This window comes from Taudactylus pleione, unplaced genomic scaffold, assembly GCF_031769625.1.
Source record: "Taudactylus pleione unplaced genomic scaffold, aTauple2 ptg000157l, whole genome shotgun sequence".
In the NCBI taxonomy this organism is placed as follows: domain Eukaryota; kingdom Metazoa; phylum Chordata; class Amphibia; order Anura; family Myobatrachidae; genus Taudactylus; species Taudactylus pleione.
Genome location: NW_028284559.1, coordinates 6,215,861 through 6,229,512, shown reverse-complemented (window position 1 = coordinate 6,229,512; position 13,652 = coordinate 6,215,861). Strand labels below are relative to the sequence as shown.

Here is a 13,652-nt window from a genome sequence, read left to right as displayed (position 1 = left end):
AATGTGAAAAGGGGAATGGAATAGGATCAAAATGAGGCCAGCGAGACACAGTAATTTTGGGCAAAATCTTTTATTGAGTAGTCACAATGCTGCTCTGTTAAGATCCCGGGCAGGTGGGTGGGGTTCAGTGATGAGTGGTGATGAGACTGGGGAGGTAGGTGGACCCTTTTAGGGGTCTCCTTCCCGTGCGGTTCAGTGACCTTGCACGTCACCCCTGCTGGACCTATGGTCGACAGTCTAGGAAGTCTTGGGGGGTGGGGGGATTTGCAGAGTGGGTTGGAACACCTGTGCGGCGTCCCGCGTGTTGGTGTGAGTCTTGGCAGTACTTACCTACCGGTAGGTTTTTTGTTGTGGTGATGTAGGTCAACGTTGCGGCCGTTGCAGATTGGTTGGAAGCTGCAGGTTTGTGGGTGAGCTGGATCAGCGTGTTGCTGGTGTGCTGCAAGTGCACGGCTGTTCTGATTGGTCTGCGGAGGTCAACGACCGTAGTATGCAGCTGAAATTGGCTCTTGGTCGTGCCGCTGGTGGTGCGGAGCCAGAGGTGTGGATGGGTGAGCTGCTGGGAGGCTGGGTTGCAGCGTGTGTGCTGGGACCACCCCTGGGGGGTGGTCTGCCCGGGATACTGATTCAAAAAAAGCCAGGGAGGAGGGGGGATGTGGAAAGTGTGACCGGGATGGAGCTGGTCACTGGCGATGTTGGCTGGGCGGACTTGCGGCCGGATGTGCGGGATGCTCTTATCATTGACGGTCCCTCGTGGAAATGGGGATCGACGGTGGAGACACCCCTGGCCAGGAGTGAGTTGCTGAGCACGCCTGGGAGCAGGGGGCGAGAGGGGCTGGTCCGGGGTGGAGCCGGTCACTGGAGGTGTGAGTGGTGCGGACCAGCAGGCGCCCATCTTCACAGTAAACTCGTACTACCCGGCGGCTTTGTGTCTGTTTTAGCAGCCAATGAGAGTCAGGCAGACTCTCATTGACTGCATAGGGGGGACCACTAAGGGGCACTGCATAGGGGGGACCACTACTGGGGGCACTGTATAAGGGGCACTGTATAAGGGGCACAGGATAGGGGGAAGAGTTTTGCAGTGAGAAGACACTGCAATCAAGGGTGAGTAATCTCCTTCCAAACTTGCTACTCAGGGGAGAAATCTTGATCTGCTTCACCACTCTCAGCTAAACTCACTTCTTTGTGAGTTTCAGGAGCCACAAATCACTTGGGTTTTTAAGCGATGCTAATCGAGTTGAGAAAAAAACAACTCGACCAGACTTGATTCTTAGTAAATTTCTCCCCTAGTCTCATTCTATTACTGTGATTGTTCCCAACTGTAAAGTGCTGTGACGTATGCGCATGCTATATAAATACGAATACTTGTTCATATTGTTAGTCAGAGGCGTAATTATAATGGGTGCAGGGTGTGTGGTGCACACAAGCCTTTGGGTCTAGGGGGGCCCACACCGCACACCCTGCACCTACATAGTATTATACTTACCTGCAGAGTGGTAGCTAGACATTTTGGTGCCCTGTGCCAGAAAGAGTCCCTCCCCCATCGTAAACAGGGACAGTGCGCGGACAAAAAAAAAGGGCATGGTCTCATAGGGAAAAGACGTAGCAATACTGTAGTACCCCCAATTCACATTACGCCACACAGTAGTGCCCCTTATTTACATTACACTACATACCTGTAGTAGTGTCCTTTAGACACATTACACTAAATTGTAGTAGTGCCCCCTACACATTACGCCACACAGTACTAATGCCCCTTACACATTATACCACACAGTACAAATTTCCCCTTTACACATTATGCCACACAGTACAAATTCCTCCCCCACTACACATTATGCCACACAGTACAACTTCCCCCTTTCCCTTACACATTATGCCACACAGTACAACTTCCCCCTTTCCCTTACACATTATGCCACACAGTACAACTTCCCCCTTTCCCTTACACATTATGCCACACAGTACAAATTCCTCCCCCAGTACACATTATGCCACACAGTACAACTTCCCCCTTTCCCTTACACATTATGCCACACAGTACAAATCTCCCCCATTACACATTATGCCACACAGTACAATTCAGCCCCATTACACCACACAGTACAAATTCCTCCCCCAATAGACATTATGCCACACAGTACAACTCCCCCTCTCCCTTAAACATTATGCCACACAGTAAAATTACCCCCCCCCCCTTACATATTATGCCACACAGTACAACTCCCCCTCTCTCTTACACATTATGCCACATAGTACAACTCCAGTGGTAAACACAGGATTTCTAGAGGGGGGTTTCCAAATGCTTGATTTTAGTGCGAGTGTGGCCAGTCCATGAAGAGGGCAGAATTAGTACTTATCCAGCTGTACTGTGTTGCATAATTCCAGCATATACAGGACCAGTGATCACAGTAAGCCATTAGATGTGGCAGTAGGGCCATCCTGTCTGAGCAGAATGTTTATTTTTAGATGTGGGCATCATTCTAGAGCAATGGAGCAAGTCCGGGAGTCTGGGGTAGAAGCAGAAGAACCTAGCACTGCCCTGGATATATATGTACATATTGGTCTCCTTATGTACTGGATAGTGTATTATTATACAGTATTAATATTTAACCCTATTGATGGTCTATAGCAGTGCACCCCTAACAGTGCATGTTTTCCACAAATCCCCCCTCTCTTACACATTTTGTCACACAGTTCAACTCCCCCCCTCTCTTACACATTATGCCACACATTACAAATCCCCCCTCTCTTACACATTTTGTCACACAGTACAACTCCCCCCCTCTCTTACACATTATGCCGCACATTACAAATCCCCCCTCTCTTACACATTTTGTCACACAGTACAACTCCCCCCCTCTCTTACACATTATGCCACACATTACAAATCCCCCCTCTCTTACACATTTTGTCACACAATACAACTCTCCCCTCTCTCTTACACATTATGCCACACATTACAAATCCCCCCTCTCTTACACATTTTGTCACACAGTACAACTCCCCCCCTCTCTTACACATTATGCCACACATTACAAATCCCCCCTCTCTTACACATTTTGTCACACAGTACAACTCCCCCCTCTCCCTTACACATTATTCCACACAGTACAACTTCCCCCCTCTCTTACACATTATGCCACACATTACAAATCCCCCCTCTCTTACACATTTTGTGACACAATACAACTCTCCCCTCTCTCTTACACATTATGCCACACATTACAAATCCCCCCTCTCTTACACATTTTGTCACACAGTTCAACTCCCCCCCTCTCTTACACATTATGCCACACATTACAAATCCCCCCTCTCTTACACATTTTGTCACACAGTACAACTCCCCCCCTCTCTTACACATTATGCCGCACATTACAACTCCCATCTCCTTTACACATTTTGTCACACAGTACAACTCTCCCCTCTCTCTTACACATTATGCCACACATTACAAATCCCCCCTCTCTTACACATTTTGTCACACAATACAACTCTCCCCTCTCTCTTACACATTATGCCACACATTACAAATCCCCCCTCTCTTACACATTTTGTCACACAGTACAACTCCCCCCCTCTCTTACACATTATGCCGCACATTACAAATCCCATCTCCTTTACACATTTTGTCACACAGTACAACTCTCCCCTCTCTCTTACACATTATGCCACACATTACAAATCCCCCCTCTTACACATTTTGTCACACAGTACAACTCCCCCCCTCTCTTACACATTATGCCGCACATTACAAATCCCATCTCCTTTACACATTTTGTAACACAGTACAACTCTCCCCTCTCTCTTACACATTATGCCGCACATTACAAATCCCCCCTCTTACACATTTTGTCACACAATACAACTCTCCCCTCTCTCTTACACATTATGCCACACATTACAAATCCCCCCTCTCTTACACATTTTGTCACACAGTACAACTCCCCCCCTCTCTTACACATTATGCCGCACATTACAAATCCCATCTCCTTTACACATTTTGTCACACAGTACAACTCTCCCCTCTCTCTTACACATTATGCCGCACATTACAAATCCCCCCTCTCTTACACATTTTGTCACACAATACAACTCTCCCCTCTCTCTTACACATTATGCCACACATTACAAATCCCCCCTCTCTTACACATTTTGTCACACAGTACAACTCCCCCCCTCTCTTACACATTATGCCGCACATTACAAATCCCCCCTCTCTTACACATTTTGTCACACAGTACAACTCCCCCCCTCTCTTACACATTATGCCACACATTACAAATCCCCCCTCTCTTACACATTTTGTCACACAATACAACTCTCCCCTCTCTCTTACACATTATGCCACACATTACAAATCCCCCCTCTCTTACACATTTTGTCACACAGTACAACTCCCCCCCTCTCTTACACATTATGCCACACATTACAAATCCCCCCTCTCTTACACATTTTGTCACACAGTACAACTCCCCCCTCTCCCTTACACATTATTCCACACAGTACAACTTCCCCCCTCTCTTACACATTATGCCACACATTACAAATCCCCCCTCTCTTACACATTTTGTGACACAATACAACTCTCCCCTCTCTCTTACACATTATGCCACACATTACAAATCCCCCCTCTCTTACACATTTTGTCACACAGTACAACTCCCCCCCTCTCTTACACATTATGCCACACATTACAAATCCCCCCTCTCTTACACATTTTGTCACACAGTACAACTCCCCCCTCTCCCTTACACATTATTCCACACAGTACAACTTCCCCCCTCTCTTACACATTATGCCACACATTACAAATCCCCCCTCTCTTACACATTTTGTGACACAATACAACTCTCCCCTCTCTCTTACACATTATGCCACACATTACAAATCCCCCCTCTCTTACACATTTTGTCACACAGTTCAACTCCCCCCCTCTCTTACACATTATGCCACACATTACAAATCCCCCCTCTCTTACACATTTTGTCACACAGTACAACTCCCCCCCTCTCTTACACATTATGCCGCACATTACAACTCCCATCTCCTTTACACATTTTGTCACACAGTACAACTCTCCCCTCTCTCTTACACATTATGCCACACATTACAAATCCCCCCTCTCTTACACATTTTGTCACACAATACAACTCTCCCCTCTCTCTTACACATTATGCCACACATTACAAATCCCCCCTCTCTTACACATTTTGTCACACAGTACAACTCCCCCCCTCTCTTACACATTATGCCGCACATTACAAATCCCATCTCCTTTACACATTTTGTCACACAGTACAACTCTCCCCTCTCTCTTACACATTATGCCACACATTACAAATCCCCCCTCTTACACATTTTGTCACACAGTACAACTCCCCCCCTCTCTTACACATTATGCCGCACATTACAAATCCCATCTCCTTTACACATTTTGTAACACAGTACAACTCTCCCCTCTCTCTTACACATTATGCCGCACATTACAAATCCCCCCTCTTACACATTTTGTCACACAATACAACTCTCCCCTCTCTCTTACACATTATGCCACACATTACAAATCCCCCCTCTCTTACACATTTTGTCACACAGTACAACTCCCCCCCTCTCTTACACATTATGCCGCACATTACAAATCCCATCTCCTTTACACATTTTGTCACACAGTACAACTCTCCCCTCTCTCTTACACATTATGCCGCACATTACAAATCCCCCCTCTCTTACACATTTTGTCACACAATACAACTCTCCCCTCTCTCTTACACATTATGCCACACATTACAAATCCCCCCTCTCTTACACATTTTGTCACACAGTACAACTCCCCCCCTCTCTTACACATTATGCCGCACATTACAAATCCCCCCTCTCTTACACATTTTGTCACACAGTACAACTCCCCCCCTCTCTTACACATTATGCCACACATTACAAATCCCCCCTCTCTTACACATTTTGTCACACAATACAACTCTCCCCTCTCTCTTACACATTATGCCACACATTACAAATCCCCCCTCTCTTACACATTTTGTCACACAGTACAACTCCCCCCCTCTCTTACACATTATGCCACACATTACAAATCCCCCCTCTCTTACACATTTTGTCACACAGTACAACTCCCCCCTCTCCCTTACACATTATTCCACACAGTACAACTTCCCCCCTCTCTTACACATTATGCCACACATTACAAATCCCCCCTCTCTTACACATTTTGTCACACAATACAACTCTCCCCTCTCTCTTACACATTATGCCACACATTACAAATCCCCCCTCTCTTACACATTTTGTCACACAGTTCAACTCCCCCCCTCTCTTACACATTATGCCACACATTACAAATCCCCCCTCTCTTACACATTTTGTCACACAGTACAACTCCCCCCCTCTCTTACACATTATGCCGCACATTACAAATCCCATCTCCTTTACACATTTTGTCACACAGTACAACTCCCCCCCTCTCTTACACATTATGCCGCACATTACAAATCCCATCTCCTTTACACATTTTGTCACACAGTACAACTCCCCCATCTCCCTTACACATTATGCCGCACGGTACAACTCCCCCCTCTCTTACACATTTTGTCACACAGTACAACTCCCCCCCTCTCTTACACATTATGCCACACATTACAAATCCCCCCTCTCTTACACATTTTGTCACACAGTACAACTCCCCCCCTCTCTTACACATTATGCCGCACATTACAAATCCCATCTCCTTTACACATTTTGTCACACAGTACAACTCCCCCCCTCTCTTACACATTATGCCGCACATTACAAATCCCATCTCCTTTACACATTTTGTCACACAGTACAACTCCCCCATCTCCCTTACACATTATGCCGCACGGTACAACTCCCCCCTCTCTTACACATTTTGTCACACAGTACAACTCCCCCCCTCTCTTACACATTATGCCGCACATTACAAATCCCATCTCCTTTACACATTTTGTCACACAGTACAACTCCCCCATCTCCCTTACACATTATGCCGCACGGTACAACTCCCCCCCTCCTTCCTTACACATTATGCCATTCAGGGCATACACATTATGCCAGGGGAAGGCGCAGTCTCTGTCCTCTCCTGTACCGCCTCTCTGCACTGACGGGTCTCTCGCCCGGCCTCATTGCCGAAGGCACGGCTCCTTGGTGCAGGGCACTGTGGGAATGGACGTTTCTCCCAGTCCATAAAGACACTTCCCACTGTAATGTGTAATAGTAGCAGTGCGCCAGGCAGAGAAGAAGCCGAGCACACAGTTACTATTATACATTGCAGCGGGAGGCCGCAGTAGAGGAAGAGCAAATTAGAGGGGGTGATCGCGGGTGGAGGCGGCCGATTCTGCCCACAGGGCATGTGCGCATAATGTGTGGCATAATGTGTAAGACAGAGGGGAGAGTTGTATTGTGTGGCATAATATGTAAGGGAGAGGGGGGGGATTTTTACTGTGTGGCATAATGTGTAAGGGAGAGGGGGGGAGTTCATAGGCAAACGCAGGGGGGGGGGTTCCGTCTGCCTGGAAACCCCCCTCCCCAGCACACACCATGACCACAATAGAAATAGTAATATAATAGAATGTTACTAGCGCTGCATGTTCTTCTCAGTGCAGGTGCACTGGCTGCACCACCCTAGTTACGGCCCTGCTTACCTGTTTAAGGTGCTGCTCTGCAGCGCCGAGCCGGTGCTGCAGAACAGCAAAAATCACTGGGTAAATGGCAGTGCCCATTTTCTGGAGACCCACACAAGCGCAGTAGATTCTGGCACTAAGATCTACTGCACCGCTGTACCGCCGGAGAGAGGAGGGGGCCTGCACCAAGTCAGCAAACGGGCCCCCTCCTCTCTTAAAACGTCCCTGGTGTCTGTAATATGTAGATGTATTTTGTATCCACATTCTTAATTTTATTACATGTGCATAGAACTACACCTGATTGATTACATGTTAGTTAAATATCAGGACAATTTAGTAATCTCTATGACTTTCAGAAAAAACACCTGTTTGAAATGCATAAAAAATATGGCAACAGTGTGCAATCAAGTGTTTGAGAAGAATGTAAGCTCTTGCAAGCAGGGCCCTCACTCGTTATGTAATTATAAAATCTGCGGATTATAATTGTTAAATGTGTTTGTATAGCTGTAAAGTTATGAACTTGTCTATAACTGTGTTGTTTGATCTCCCATGTACCCTGCAATATTTGCTGTATGTTCCATCCACTATGTACTGAACCCTTGTGAACTGTCAATGTGAGAGAAGTAACACACCAATCCTGGGGTTTACTATTCATCTATAGTTGCTATAATGAACACACAGCGCCTGTTTTATCTGGTATGAGCACTTATGGCATCTGACAATGGTGTTTGTTTTAATGAATGTTTTTAGATTTTTATGTGTAAGCGCTATAGCTCTAGTTTGGTTTGATCAATAAAAAGGGTAACGCACTAGGATTTGTATCCTGTCCCTCTGTTATTCCTTGTCTGAGGACTGAGCTAAAAGGAAACCTACCAGGAATAACTCCCAGAAGAGATCTGAAATGTATTTGACTGTACAAGAAACAAAAAATCAGGATGACTGTACACCAGCACAAACGTAAGGTTCATAGTCTTCCTCATTACAGGAGTAACACAACTAACCTGCCCCTACTTGTTCAACCATCATTATGTTGTTCATCCCACCAATAGTTACTTAGGAATTCTTACATCTATTCAACTTTATAACAGAATTACTTAATATGTCTATGGATTTATAACGGATATTGAAATAATATATACCACGATATTGTTAAATATTAATGTTTATGTCGTGTATTCCGAAGTGTTAAATATTTCAATAGTTCTTACCATACGTAGTTTGACCAGTATTTGTGCTGTAGTATTCTGATTCCTGCAATACATAAAACACTATTAGACTGCATATCGGTTGGAAAATTTCATTAATGACAATTTACTAGTAGGTAAAATTATTTAAATACTTAGACATCCTGGGCTTGAGTCAGAGTTTCATGTAGCGCCAAATGCAGACGGATTGAGCGATGTTTTGCGTAATGCACATCTATATGCCACGCGTATATGCATCTTTGTGTGTGCAAGGGCGATCCCGAGTAGGAAGGATCTCAGCTGTTTCTTGCTGTATGGGAAATGGGCATTTCTGGGTGGCAACTTTGGGTATGCATGTAAGAGGGCCATCATCTTAGCATGTAGAGGGTGTGTTGTTACTCCCAGGATGGTGTGCAGTCAGTTTGACAGAATTCAAAGGCTCTTATTCTGAGGTGGATGCTACTGTAGCCTTTACACAGCCGCAGCTGCATCTTTATGCTAAAGCCGTGGCTGCATCTTTATGCTAAAGCCGTGGCTGCATCTTTATGCTAAAGCCGTGGCTGACTCTTTATGCTAAAACCGTGGCTGACTCTTTATGCTAAAGCCGTGGCTGACTCTTTATGCTAAAGCCGTGGCTGACTCTTTATGCTAAAGCCGTGGCTGACTCTTTATGCTAAAGCCGTGGCTGTTGGGCTTCCTAGTGACACACCCACTGGCTGCACTGCTAATCTGCCGCTATGCAAACTAAGACACACCATCAGAGATTACACATACCCTATGGCTGCCGGGTCAGTGCAACTGAGTCTTTGGACGCAGTCACTAACTCTGACATGCCCGCGAAACACCCAACCCTGGCTAGCCACCCGTTACCACCCAGAAATGCCCACCGAATGGGTCTATGGGCCTGATTCAGCACATATCGCAAATGCAACCACGTATGCAGATCGTCCGCTTGTTGTGTACTGGGATCGCACTGAAAACATTGGTCACTTACGTGCCGCATTAACATTACGTGCACCACTGAATTAGGCCCAGTATGTAGACAAGAATAATGACAGCATAATGTTGACATGTTCTGAATGTCAGTATTCAGAGTGTCGTCACTGAGAGAATGTCATCATTGTCAGATTCTGGACACTAGATTTTAGAGTTAAGCTGGCCACACACTAGACCAACTTACATCCAACCATCCAACTAGTCGATTGGTTGGAATGAAAATCTGGTAAGGTATGAATGCAAATGACAATCTTGTCTGACTATCATTTTCATCTGTTTTCTGGCATTTAGGAGCAAATTGCTAATCGTCAGTTACTCCCATACGCTACCAGATTTTCATTCCAACCAATCAACTAGTTGGCTGGTTGGATGAAAGTTTGTCTAGTGTGTGGCCAGCTTTAGGGTTAGGCTGCAGTTAGGGTTAGGTATGGATTATAATTAGGGTTAGGTTTAGGGCAAGAGTCAGCAGGAAAAACCATTGTCAACATGCTGTCGACATTCACAACGCCAGCATTCTGGCAATGTTGAATTTATGTCAGTGATGGCATTGTGAATTTTGTACATGTCGACAACCTGAATGCCGACATTCTAAAAGGTAACGTTCTGATTATCAAAAAATATATATGACACCTTTCAGGATATCAGTAATGATTACCTTGCCTTAGATTTTGTGATTTACCATTAATCTTCCTACTATTGATATTTAAATCACAGTCTATAGGTATCACATTTTCCCTGTTGCATTTTCATGTAGTGGAATTACATTCTCCAATCACCTGGAATTATATATGGCAGAGGTTCCCAAACTCCGCCATTACAGTCCACATTTTAAGGATATCCATGTTTGAGCACCGGTGACTGAATTATTACCTGAGTTAATTTTATTTAACCATCTTGACTGAAGCATGGATATCCTAAAATCCTGGATTGTAACGGTGGAGTCTGGGAACCTCTGATATATAGTATTAGGGATAGGTTGGAAATGGTGCTACACGCCACTTTTAGGCAGTTTAGTACTCCTGGATGTATACCATCTTGGACCATTGACTTATCTACTTGTAGCTTTGAGTGGTCTAAATATATTTGTGTCTACAAAACATTATAGTGTAACTATTCTTTAGTTGACTCCTTTAATGATCTCTTTGAATAGTAAATACAGAAAAAAGTTAAATAGCAGTCTTCAATATATCCACGTCCTTCAGTATTTAGCATTACTATAGCTATTTATATTTCTTACACTAATGAGCACAATACAGTTACATATAATTTTTGTAACTGTTAGATCGTCACTTTTAGTCAATGATTAAAAATAAAGCTGCAAGAGGTCATGTGCCAGCAACATGTAAAAATAAAGTATATGTAAGTGAAAATTAAGGAAAAAAGTGCTTATCAAAGTCAAACTGCCTCTTTGCACACTGACAATTTTAATATATATTAGATGTTGTGTTATTTACTAAATAAACTTGTTTTGTTGCCTGTAACTCATAATTGTTTGCGTATGGTGTGACGAGTCTGGGATGAATCCCTTTTGTGGTATTCCTATTTAGGCTACCATAATTCTCAGTGTACCGCTGACGTCCAACCTCCCCACATTATGCCCAGGTTCACACCAAGATGATGTCCCCTACATGGTTTGTGACCACGTTGGTGTTATTCGATGAACCCGGTATAAATTCTGAGTTAGAACCTTCTGTAAACATACATCAGATAAACCCCTTTATAGTCTCTAGTAACATCGGAGTTATCCGAAATGTTCTTATTTAAACTAGGGATGTGCAGGCTCGGTTCTACTCGGTTCCGTTCGGTTTTTTTTACCGAATCTTATTGGGTTTCAGCTGTCACAAGTTTCGGATAGCCAATAAGATTCGGTAAAAAAAAAACGAACGGAACCGCGTAGAACCGAGCCTGCACATCCCTAATTTCAGTGTATGAGGCAGATGTTGTAGCGCTTTGCCTTATTAATCTTTGTGCATAATTTGTATACAGTATCTGCTCTGTATCTGCTAATATAGAACACACTACAATGAGTGAGAGAATGCCTTTTGTAATGTGAGTAGTACGGCCCTAGGCTCAGGTTATGGAGACTTACCAATAGTTAAATCTATTTATCCATAAACATTGCTGGATGATGCACCTGTGTATGTATTGCTGTCTCTGTGATACTGGAATCAGCTTGGTAAAGTATAAGCTTTCCACTTGTGCCCATAATACTTAATGGTTCCCTATCGGGTTGATATCAGTATTAGATATTAAATGAGGTGCCTCCTTACTTACACAATCTCATTCCATTGCTCTCATGCCCGTTTGAACATGTAAGTGGCTGTGAAATGAGTGCAATTAGCAATGAAACTGAAAGGATGGGGACTGGCACATATGTCTGATAGTCATTAGAGCCAGCTTCTCTCCTATAGACAAAAAGTGAAAGCAAACATCTGTACTAATATAAAGTTTTAAAGGACAATTGAGGGAAACTGGTTACTTAAAAATATGCCCTGTGTACAGCAAATATCAGTGGGCACCAAGCTCACTGCCCCCTAATGAGCCTGACACCGAAACTGTGCTCGTTTTGTCTGCCTCTAAATAAAGCTCTATCAGACAGCTAGCAATCATCTGTATTAGAGCTCTATGGACAGACTGCTACAGCTTTCACCTCTCGGCAACAGGCGAAGTCCCGCGGGACCCTACAATGTGCTATACGTTCGAGGCATAGAAAAGTTGAGCTGTTGTCTAAATTGTATTAAAAATTACATTAGCCATCTCTAAACAATCAAAACAATAGCACACAAAACAACACTATCATGTACCATACTACTGAAACTAAGGGGTATATATAATACAGTGCGATTTACGTGAAACCGCGGATCTCGGGGATTAAGGCTGTAGATGTAAAGCACCAATAATTTAAAAGCAACACCAGGCACTGTAAATCTATAGCCTTAATCACTGAGATCACTCTGGTTCATGTGACACTCACTCTATTACATATAAACCCCTATAACGTCATTTTAGGGCTGGAGTTCCCCTGCAAGCTAATAATATACGTGTGCTGGATACCATCATAAACACTATGATATCTAGAACTTGTTTTACAAACACGCGCAGATAAATGGGCAGCATACCTTGGCTGGCTGTGTGTCCCTTTCTCTCTGGCATCTGTCCTGCAGTTTGTCATTGATCTTCTGCCGCAGTGTGTACAGAACAGGCTCAATCACTCCGGGAGTATTGGAAATCATCTTACGGACAAGGTCCTCTTGGATATGGAAGTTCAGCTTGGAAAATACTTTCCTACATGTTAATAAAAATAATGACGTTCTTGGTATTTTTAGTATCCGGTTGTCACCCATTTCCAACTTTGCACAATATAGCAATTTCTATTTGGAGTTTGCAGCATGACATTCTTTTACTCCAGACAATGAAACTGCAGAGGCAAAGCTTGTGGAAGACATATTACTAGAAGATTTGAACCTAAACTGGGAATAGAAACTATAACCCAGATTTATCAATGATAAAATATTCTTGTTATCACTTATTACTAATCTTAACTGGTGCTCCAACCAATCAGCCCCTAACTCATTTTTCAAACACATGACAGAAGCTAATTGGTTAGAGCACCATTTAACATTAGCAATGAGGGATAACAAGAATATCACTCATTGATAAATGTGGCCTTATGTCTGCAAAAATGTGAACTGTGCTTCATGTGTCATCAAACAAGTATATGAAAAGTAATAAAAAACAGTGTACACTAGTCTCCTTGTTGCAGGTTGACTTACGTGGTTTGTTCCTGCAGTTAGTGTCCGGAGATATTGAATAA

General features: G+C 43.9%; 1 protein-coding gene across 1 annotated transcript in view; it reads right to left on the bottom strand.

The window, feature by feature from the left end:
- Window positions 1-13,652, bottom strand: part of LOC148521579 (sperm flagella and cilia-associated protein 1-like) — a 169,554-nt gene that overhangs the window by 142,953 nt on the left and 12,949 nt on the right. Inside the window, exons 3-4 of the mRNA XM_088475012.1 lie at window positions 12,958-13,123; window positions 8,867-8,909 (exon numbers count right to left, since the gene is read on the bottom strand). Coding sequence (XP_088331138.1) covers window positions 8,867-8,909; window positions 12,958-13,123 — 209 coding nt within the window. The remainder of the gene's footprint in view (window positions 1-8,866; window positions 8,910-12,957; window positions 13,124-13,652) is intronic.